At 39.4% G+C, this 10,356-nt stretch overlaps 2 protein-coding genes across 2 annotated transcripts; one reads left to right on the top strand and one right to left on the bottom strand.

The window, feature by feature from the left end:
- Positions 1-250: 250 nt before the first annotated feature.
- On the top strand, positions 251-4,624 carry LOC121264662 (zinc finger CCCH domain-containing protein 14-like). The gene is made up of 4 exons (XM_041167939.1): positions 251-405; positions 504-600; positions 1,691-1,745; positions 3,702-4,624. The coding sequence occupies exons 2-4, from the start codon at positions 528-530 to the stop codon at positions 4,447-4,449; spliced, it is 876 nt and encodes a 291-aa protein (XP_041023873.1). The 5' UTR covers positions 251-405; positions 504-527; the 3' UTR covers positions 4,450-4,624.
- Positions 4,625-7,800: 3,176 nt separating this feature from the next.
- LOC121264661 (11 kDa late embryogenesis abundant protein) lies at positions 7,801-9,095 on the bottom strand. The gene is made up of 2 exons (XM_041167938.1): positions 8,902-9,095; positions 7,801-8,339 (listed from the first exon to the last, which is right to left on the bottom strand). The coding sequence occupies exons 1-2, from the start codon at positions 9,007-9,009 to the stop codon at positions 8,046-8,048; spliced, it is 402 nt and encodes a 133-aa protein (XP_041023872.1). The 5' UTR covers positions 9,010-9,095; the 3' UTR covers positions 7,801-8,045.
- Between the last annotated feature and the right edge of the window lie 1,261 nt (positions 9,096-10,356).

The following is a 10,356-nucleotide window of genomic DNA, read 5'->3' as shown; positions in this document are numbered from 1 at the left end:
TTTTATACAGAGATGGGGTTCAAACCTAATTATTTCATTTGAAGACAGGCCTTAAAAATATTACAATAAGTGCACGTGATAAGTCATCTATTTCACGCCTATATTTTTGCTGACATCAACGCACGTGACATTGGTGGCTCTTTTCACCCAAAAAACCAGTTTCTGGAATCCATCCATTTTGAAATTTAGTCTGGAATCCATCCTAATTTGTGAATGTACAATTTTTTTTTTTTTTTTGTTGTAATAATTGATTAAAAAAACATAATTATAAATAGTCTGTATATTAGTTAAAAGGAAATTCCCTCTCTCGACTTTCTCACTATCCACTTTCGAAGCCCACCCTACACCCCCAAAGCTCCCTCTCCGCCACAAAAACCCTCGTCTGGGGTTAGGGTTTTTGCACAGGTAGTTAATAATTTTTTCCGGGGTTTCCTTTGCTACTTGATTCTTGAGGCATATTCTCGAGGCTTTTCAGTGCCATACGCGTGTGTTTTTGTATTTAGATCTGGATCTGTGAGGTGAACCAGATGGATATTCGCAAGAGAGGGAGGCCTGAAGCTGGGTTGAACGCTAATGGCGGCGCCAAGAAGTTCAAACAAGGTTTTTAGAGCCCTTTCTCTTCTTTTTCTTAAATATATTTATGTACTGGGTCTGCTTCCTGTTTCTTTTGTACGTCATGCTCTGTTTGGTGGCTAAGAAAGTGTGGGAAAATTGATATATTCGGCAATGAAAATTTAGGTTTTTCTTGTCTTTGTTCGTCAACATCTTTTTACTTTCCTCTGATCCTCTCTGTTCGCTTTTAATTTCGGTTTTTAATTCCAGTTACTTAGCTACGTGTACATGTAGTGATATTTAAGATGTTGTCAACTAGATTGTGTGTGGTTTTATTTCATGGGGGATAGTTATGCAAAACAAGGCGTAATTTAATCTTACCCCGGCGGGTTTTTTAATATATGGTGAATTCTTGCCAAAAAAAAAAAAAAAAAAAATCTGGTGAAAACTCCTTTGGTTGTGTTTTTTTAATATAAGGGGAAAACTAGAATAGTAACCATGAGAACTGTAGTTCTTTATCATCAGTTTACTCAATTGTTGGAAAGATTGTAAACAGAATCTTACTCTTTTAATTATAAGAATTGCGTAGTTACTTATAAAAAAAGTTTGCAGTATGTGCTGCTCATGCTATTTTGAGTTCACGTTTATATGAGAGTTTTTGTAAAAGTTTAAAGTTGGAAAAGTTAGGTATGTCTTCTTGGTTTTAGATAGTTCGTCAACTGTTTTGCTGCAAAGATAAAAGCCTTTTCTGGGCTAATTTATGCTACATCTTCGTTGATATGTGTTAATTGTGTGGTTGTTAGGAATGGGGCGAAGAATTGATAATTTCGTTTAGGCTACGCTAAACTTTAAAGCATTCTCACCCTCTTTACTGAGCGTTTGGGAAGTCTAAAGTACTCTCTCACTTTGAAAAATAGTAAATAAGCTCATTAAATTCACTTATTGATTACACGTATTTAACTGTAAGAAAGGAACTGTCCTTATAGATTATTTGGACATATCTTATAGAAAGGAACTGTCTTTTGTGGATGTAATATTACGGAATTAAGATTTTAATGAGTTCAAAATATTTGGCATAAGTGCATTAATAATCCAGAGGAATATTAACTGAGAAAAAGTAACTAATTTGTTGCAACAGAAATGGACTCAACTGGTGTAGGAAGCAAATCGAAGCCATGCACCAAGTTTTTCAGGTTCAAATCTTTTCTTATCTAAATAAACTTTTTGAGCTTGGTCTTACCTTTTCTAATTTATAAATTGTTATAAGAATTTAATTTACAATTGTAGAAGATAATAATTGTGAAATTGCACTAATGAACTGGATATTCAAAGCTTCTATACAGGTACAAACTGCGCGGTCTAAAGAAAATGCCGTGTAATGGAATAGTGCTGATATTAATGAAGCACAAATGATAACCATTTGCAAGAATAAAGTTGGCACTAAGGATGTTACATTGAGATACCTTTTCTTCTAATTGATTTATACTGTTACCAATAAAATATTGATTTATACTCTACCTTATAGTTAAATTGAAGCCCAAGCACTTCCTCACTAATCTAACAAGATATAACAGATGGTCTTTCTCATTTTTAAGTGGATTCTACAGAAATTGAACCCACCATTCCCTCAGTAAGATATACATAATATGTTGGAGTCTGATAAATCGCATTCAGGTATGTCAAAATAATGTCATTCCCTGCTTGTCAGTTATACAAAAATGCCCAATGGTGTCTCATTTTTATTGATTAAAGTGACCTTCAAAGTATACGACTTGCATTTTTTTTTTTTTTTGTTGCTTATATGAGGAGAAAAGGCCAGAGAGAAGGGGTGGGTGGGTTGTCTAAGGTCTTCTAGTGTGTCATTGCTGGCAGCCTTGTATGCTAATTTTGTTTGCTTTTCTTTCTTTTCAGTCTGTCTTATGCCCCCTTTCTTATATGTTACAAGTTTCTTATTAGTTGTAGTCAACCCTTACCGCGCCCCCCCCCCCCCCCCCTCCCCCCCAAAACCCAAAACAACAACAACAACAAAAACCATGGTTGATTAGTATAACTATCGAGCATATCATGTCTGAAAAATTAGTCTAATATATAATATATTGAGTGTGTGCTTTAAATTAGAAGCTATTTTCTTATATTAATTGCTGAATATGTCGTGTAAGTTCTCTCTATTGCATTATGTGGGCCTTTTTCATGCATATTCATTTATCGTCACTAGATTTGAATAATTAGTAGAACCAATATGTTTTGTGTTGTTAGTTTCTTTTTGCGTGCCGGTTCTTTGAAATATGCATAAAACAGACTGATAAGGAATGGATTCCTTAGAAGAAGACAGAGAATTTCTTGTTTTGCACCTTTTTGAGGTGGGAAAATCTTGTCAAAGGAAAGACAGAATTGCCAGTTAGAAGGGGAGTAGAGAATAAAAGATTAGAATGGGAGAACTAAGACAGAATTCCCTGTGGTCAAGCCCTTTTGGCTTCTGAGAAAGTGTGCGGTTGCTCTCTAAGCTTGGTCAATATTTCCTTGTATGATGGATCTCGTTGAAGTCGATGCTATCAGTGTAAAGCCCTCCTCATCGACTCCAGATCCATGGAAGATCCAGACCAATGCTGACAACCTACTCACCATGTCAAGGGCTACGAAGAGTGGATGTTGGAATTGATGATGTGAGTGTGAGGCATGTATTAGGGGAATGGCTGCGTGCTTAGGAGCACAGTCACAGAGGAGTGGCAGTAGCGTGTTGCAGAGAGGGAGCTTTAGGGTTGTTAGGGTTCAGACCAGCTATGGGAAAAGAGATATGTAAAGTGTTGGAGATTCTGAGAAATAAGAGGTATTTCTAAGGGGAGGAGGGGTTAGCAACTTAGCATGGGTCAGATTTGTTACTCGCACTACTAATCTTGTGAGAAATAAGAAGTATTCTGTTGTTCCACCGACTCATTCCATGTTGACTGTCATCTCGTGGGTTCTTTTTTTTTTTTTTTTTTTTGTGATGTTCCAATTGTGTAATTGTTGGCCTCATTTGTTTCATTATCTATAAATTCAATTATACATGCACATTGTAGCGGTGATCTTTTATTGTTATATTGCTTCAGATGCATCATCTTGTTATCAGTTGTTTAGTATGGTCTGACATGTCATGTTTTGGATTGCAGCACTGCTGGCTGTCCCTTTGGTGAGAGCTGCCACTTCCTGCACTATGTTCCTGGTGGATATAATGCTGTGGCACAGATGATGAATCTAGCACCTGCTGTTCCTGCAGCATCTAGAAACATGGCGGGGCCACCAACAATCCAAAATGGCTCTACACCTGCAGTTAAAACCCGCATGTGCAACAAGTATAATACTGCTGAGGGCTGCAAATTTGGTGACAAATGCCATTTCGCTCATAATGACTGGGAACTTGGTAAGCCTATTGCTCCATCTCATGAAGATCCACGTGCAATGGGACCTATCCCTGGCCGAATGGGTTCTCGGATGGAGCTTGCCCCACCAGGCCCTGCTGCTAGCTTTGGTGCTTCGGCCACTGCAAAAATCAGTGTCGATGCTTCCCTTGCTGGAGCCATCATTGGGAAGGGTGGTGTGAATTCCAAGCAGATATGTCGCCAGACAGGCGCCAAGCTTTCAATTCGAGATCACGAGTCTGATCCCAATCTCAGAAACATTGAACTTGAGGGGACTTTTGAACAGATTAAGGAAGCGAGTGCTATGGTGAGGCAGCTAATCGTGACTGTCTCAGTGTCCGGCCCTCCAAAAACCCATGGAATGCCTGGGGCTGCAGCTCCGCCCGGAAGCAACTATAAGACTAAGCTGTGTGAGAACTTTACCAAGGGATCGTGCACCTTTGGAGAAAGATGTCACTTTGCTCATGGTGCTGCTGAATTGCGCAAATCAGGAGTGTGAAATGTAGTGGATTGTCGCTATGCAGTGGTCTTGTATTAGGGAGGGGGTCTGTTTTGGGTTGTCGCTATGCAATGAAAACGTAGTGGATTGATGAGATTGATATCTTGAGTTTTCGGGATTCTTGTTTGTTTCAAAATCATTCACTGTTAACCATAATTATTAGCTTCTAAAAGTAGATGACGTCTATTTGTACTGCTGCTATTGCTTCACAATCTACAATTCTCCTGTGCATAGAAGTTTTGGCAGAAAACGCATATGAGAAAGTTTCCCATTTAGACAAAGGTTATATCCCCAACCCCAATTAGGCTAACCTGAAGGATGAATACGAGGGTTCTAAAAGAGAAGGAAAGCTTATTCATTTCTGCCGATGGATGAAAGAAGTTCTCGTTAATTCAGTTTGGGCTTTTAGCTTTGATAAACCATTAAGAGCGCTGGCGTCCCAACATCTGTCATCTAGCTAGCATTATTTTAGCGTTTAGCAGCTCTTATTTTACTGGTGTTGTATATATACTACAGCTACAAGTACAAAATTTCATTTATTGTTGTATTGATTTTGAGAGATGCTACCTAGCATCCACTGTAGTGGTGCACACAATGCATTTATTACGTGGATGCTTCTAGTCCATGTATTTTTATTTTTTTTTCACCAGACGACTTCTCTTGTCTCTCTCATCCCATCATCTCTCTCTCTCATCCCGTCGTCTCTCTCTCATCTCGACTCTCTCTCTCATCAAATCTCTCTCCTCGTCTCTCTCTCTCTCTCTCATCAGAATGACTCTCTCTCATCTTGGGCTCTCTCTCTCATAAGAACAACTCTCCTCGATTCTCTCTCATCTCGGGCTCTTTCTCTCATCGTCTCTCTCTCCTCGACTCTCTCTCTCTCTCATCTCCGCTCGGTCTCTCTCTCCTCGACTCTCTCTCTCTCATCTCGAGCTCTCTCTCTCATCTCGGGCTCTTTCTCTCATCGTCTCTCTCTCCTCGACTCTCTCTCTCTCTCATCTCCGCTCGGTCTCTCTCTCCTCGACTCTCTCTCTCTCATCTCGATCCCTCTCATCGTCACTCTCTCATCTTGGTCTCTCTCTCCTCGACTCTTCTCTCATCCCTCATGCTCTCTCTCTTTCATCTCCGCTCTCTCTCTCGTCGTCGTTCTCTCACATCTCGGTCTCTCTCTCTCATACCGCCTCTCTTTCTTATCAGCTCTCAGTCCGTAATTTCAAATTTAGAAGATGAATGTTGTAGGATATTTTTCGTATTTTATTTATGCCACGTAAGGTGTGCAGTGACTGCTTTCACTACAGTGGCTTCTCTCCCCAGAGTTTTTCATTGATTTTAGATCAGAGTTGCAATTTATATACAATTTGTTTATATATATATATAATATGCCCATTTGTTTAAAAGAAAGGAAATAATATTTTAATAATATAGAGAAAAGTAAAACAAAACTATAACTAATCCAATATGGAGATTCTTTTAATTCAATGCAAGAGTTTTCCTTAGAACCGGTCGGGCTTATCTTCTCAAAAGCAGCATTTTATTAAGAGAAGACTTTTAAAATTGACTTGAAAAATAAGTTAATTATAATCATTAGTAATTTTTCGGTATATTTTCGTGATTGACATAATCTAATCCAATCGATAAATCTCTAGAGATTTAAATCTTAAAAAAACTACCATCTCTATCCACTAAAGTCTCGTATCCCGACTAAGCAGTTTAGAGTATACAAAACTCCCACCAAAACCCATCAACGCGGAGGGTGATACAACTCCATTCGGACCAAAGTCCGAAGGACAACCCCTTTGTTTTTTCCTTTGTTTTTAGTTTGTTTGGCCTTCGACGGCGACAGGAAAATATATGCGGAACTCGGCCGGAGTGAGATAAGAGAACTTGGTGACTCCGTGTACAGCGCCAGGGTCTAGCTTCTGGTGTCGCTTTGCTCGACGCAGGTTGGCCTTGAACACGTCGAATCTGTAGTCGTGATTTTCATTTTCATATATGAGAGGCATAGGGAAGAAAATGTGGCGGTGGACTAGTTGTTGCTTTAGAATTTTCCTAGGTGGATGAAAAAGAGATCTGAGAGGGAGATCTGTTTGTTGCTGTCCGTGTAGAATACTTTTTTTTTTTTTAAATATTCTTTTTCACTTTTATTTTAACATGTTGTAGTTTATTTTAATAGTAGTTTCTTCTTGTATTTTGCAGTTTATGAGATCTGATAGAGAGGAAGAGATATGAGAGAGAGAGGAAGAGATATGAGAGAGAGGATGCACGAGATCTGACACTGCGTTTTCTTCTTCTTCAGATGAAGCTAGAATGAACGAAATGGTGTTTTCTTGCCGCTGCATTTTCTTCTTCCTTGAAGCTTGAAGGAATGGAAGGATGAGCTCTGGATTTGGCAGGTTGAATGGTAACTGTTTTCTTGTTTGCCAAACCAGACTGTAGACGGAAATGAAAAGTGGAGTTAGTGAGCTGTAGTAGAGTTATTTTGGTAATGACTGGTGGCGGTAGAAGCTGCTTTTTCTATTGTGCCGTAGTGAAACTGGAAGCACAGATCTTCCTATCGTGATTGATTCTATGATTTTGTTTTCCTTGTTTTCCATGTGAACGGGCGTACTTAGTTTGGTGTAATTTCTGAGGTGGCAGCGTATAAGTGGAAGGCTGTTAAACAAGGAAAAATGGCCCCGATCGCTTAAAAGCAGTTCTCTTCAATGCAATGTTCTCGGCCTCCTTTATGAAAAAATTATTCAAAGCGCACAAAATGCGGGCCCCGCGTCATCACTCATGAGACACTGCCATCGCTGTGCAGGTCCTGTGGGGAATGCTTGTGGGGTTCTTTACCATCCCAAAATCCACGTAGAAAAGCTATACATATATATTATGAGAACAATTTTTTAACAGAGAAATGCTGGATTTACTTTCGTGAATCTCTTTATTCCTATCAACTTATCTTTCTTAAAAAGCAATGATCTTTCCTAATTAACATCGCTTTTGGCCCTATAGTTAACGCAACTAGAGATGAGACGAGACAGCAGATTAATGCCTCTTCAATATGGAACATGACACAGAATCTTTTGCAAAGTGAACCCAAAAATCTCTTGCTATCAAGACAACATCAAAATCTACGTAAACGAACGGAAGTAGGGTCGATACAATAAAGGATCCAACCACAGTTTTGACTCCCTTCAGCACCAACCACATACATACACGTACAGGGCATTGTGCGGCCTTTCTCCGTCCAGTTCTTACAGGAAAAACTTTTCCGGCTAATTGTGGAAAAACATTCATTCCTTCGTGATCATGAGTAAAATTATTAACATAAAAAATAAAAAAAATAAACCGGTACGCAGCTCAACTTAGATAATCTGCACGGTGTTTTTATTCAAATGCAAACGGCCAGCTGCTAACCACATAAGGATCGATGACATGTGAGAAACCAAACTGGCCTACACGCCGCGAAACAAACAGAAACCACAAACATCAACCTAAGGCTAGCTAGTAGACTAAACTATCACATCTATACGTAATACGAGAGTAGTACTTGATCACTATGCCCACACCACCACAAAACGACCCCTCTAAAAAGACGTATAAATGCCCACATTTCAGCGGTAGGTACCACCTGTTCCATAAGTAGGGCCGGTCCCTTCCACACGGGGATTTTGGGCTGTGGTCCTCCCGCTGCCCTTATCTATCCCAACTGGGTGCGACTCCACCACACCCTCAGTCCCTGTCGTAGCATATCCTCCGCCAAGCGCTCCACCCCTCTCCGCCTGTTTGTTTGCAGCGTTGTGCATACGTGCCTCCTGCTTCTCCAGTTCAGCCTGTTGTTTTATCGCCTCTTCTTTTTCGGTGGCCATTTCTTTCTCCACTGGATCATGAGCTGTCATCTTTTCTACCTGTTACACCCAGTACATTAGTTTGTAAAATCCAATCAGATCAACAGTTCGCTTGCAACTGATCATAAAAGCAATAATTTTCTCCAATCAATTTTCTCTTTTTTTTAGCATTATTATCCTATATTATTCTACAAAGTACATTCAAGTAGCAACAAAATTGACAATGCTATTCAGCCAAGAAAATGGCTTTCAGTACTGGGTGCGTAGAAAGCTACGAGGGACCATCTATTTTTCGACCTTTTAGTTCAGCATGCACATGGCTAGGTCACCCATGACGGTCGAAAAGGTAAGTGATTTTGGCCACCCATCTCGCTACAGATCGCTAGAAATGGACACTGCAAGAGCACTTAATACACAACCAAGTTGATGGGTGAAGTAATGCATGCAAGTTGCTTCAGAAGTACATGGTGCAAATGACAGGGACACAACGCTAATTAATCTTTCACAAGATCCTCATAGACAATATTGTTCATGTCTACCACATATAGTACGTGTGGGGAATTTTGCTTGCATGGAAACCAAAAGGGTAAGGGAAAAACAAAGCAAACGTCGACAAAGTAACCTTCTCCTGAGCGCTGGCCTTGGCCTTCTCCATGCCAGATTTGGCGGAGGCCGCAACGTTGGCCGCCTTTTCCTTCGCGGAAGCCGCTGCGTTCTTACCTGTCTGCATTTTTCACTCTTTCTATTCTCTCGTGATTTGATTGTTTTTTCCCTTTTAAACTCGAAATGATTTGTGCTTCACAGTGTAGCAATGGAAAATCAGCTTACTAGAGTCAACTTATATAGGCGTAAAAGGCGGTCTGGCATAGATACACGTGGCAATTCCCCGGGATTTTGTTCTTATTTCGACACGTCCCTGCCAAGTGTTCTCTATTACTGATTCTCCGCAAGGCCTGACAGTTGTGGAAGTTCTTCGCGTACGTGGCGACTTGGTGAGACCGACACGAAGCGACCGGTTGCTACTTGTGACGTGTCCGACGTTGTATGGTCGTTGTTCTCAGCTTTTATCTTGTTTGAACTTTGAAGTTGGAACCTCGGCATTTTTCAAGAGCTATTTTGGATTTTATAATAATAATAAGAATCGCCAAAAATAGTTGTAAAAGCACGGTATCATGATCTTAATATCTTTATTATTATTATTATTATTATTATTATTATTATTTTTTGAAACATCACTACCTGAGTTCATTCCATTAAGACATAACTGAGCATGGTTCGTTACATGGTTTCTCCTTTTCTATTACATATGATAACTCATTAGGAATTTCTTCCATCTAACAAGACGACTCATCTCTCTGCTTACCTCTCTTTGCCAATATATGTGCTATATTATTACTTTCTCTAGAGATGGACTCTACAGACCAACTAGGCCTATGTGATAGTACCTCTTTAATAACTTGTTGATATATCCACCCATCATACTCATCATTATTATACACTACTTTTTGCTACTTTCTATGCATCCCTTCAAAGATAACTCCTTATAAATTAAGTTCAACAGCTATCTCCATAGCCTTCCACAATGCTAGTATTTTAGCAACTTCAATTTTCCCTACAAATTTCCTTACAATACAGTAGAGAAACATAATTTCTCCTTTATGGTTTCTTGCTGCACCCCAATTCCCATCTTCTTTGCTTCTCTATCCACTTAGGCATCATAATTAATTTTCGTAAAAAGTTCATTGGGTGGCAACTACTTTGTATGTATCTTGCTTATTCCCATTCAATTTTCTCTGTTCATGTCGTTTTTCTTCTGCTTCATGGAACACTTTCATCATCAATAGCTTGTTTCATTATCAAACTTGGACCATCAAACCTATCATTAAAAACAAATTTATTTCTTCTAAATCAAATGCTTGCAAGTATAATTGTTACTCTCTTCAACTTCTCTTGATCCAGTGTCTTCATTAGCTTCTGCCAGAGTTGAACAAATTATACTTCTTTATAACACCATTTATTCAAGGCACTAGACCTCTTAGCCCATGCATCCCTGGCAGCTGGACAGGTCCATAACACA

Source organism: Juglans microcarpa x Juglans regia, chromosome 5D (genome assembly GCF_004785595.1).
Source record: "Juglans microcarpa x Juglans regia isolate MS1-56 chromosome 5D, Jm3101_v1.0, whole genome shotgun sequence".
Lineage (NCBI taxonomy): Eukaryota > Viridiplantae > Streptophyta > Magnoliopsida > Fagales > Juglandaceae > Juglans > Juglans microcarpa x Juglans regia.
The sequence above is the reverse complement of the archived record's forward strand: the minus strand, read 5'-3'. Positions and strand labels throughout refer to the sequence as shown.

Coding starts and splice junctions, on each gene's coding strand:
- LOC121264661 (XM_041167938.1), bottom strand. CDS start 9,009: ATGCAGACAGGTAAGAACGCAGCGGCTTCCGCGAAGGAAAAGGCGGCC. Junction 8,340..8,901: donor AGGCCAGCGCTCAGGAGAAG/GTTACTTTGTCG, acceptor TGGGTGTAACAG/GTAGAAAAGATGACAGCTCA.
- LOC121264662 (XM_041167939.1), top strand. CDS start 528: ATGGATATTCGCAAGAGAGGGAGGCCTGAAGCTGGGTTGAACGCTAAT. Junction 601..1,690: donor CGCCAAGAAGTTCAAACAAG/GTTTTTAGAGCC, acceptor TTGTTGCAACAG/AAATGGACTCAACTGGTGTA. Junction 1,746..3,701: donor CCATGCACCAAGTTTTTCAG/GTTCAAATCTTT, acceptor TTTGGATTGCAG/CACTGCTGGCTGTCCCTTTG.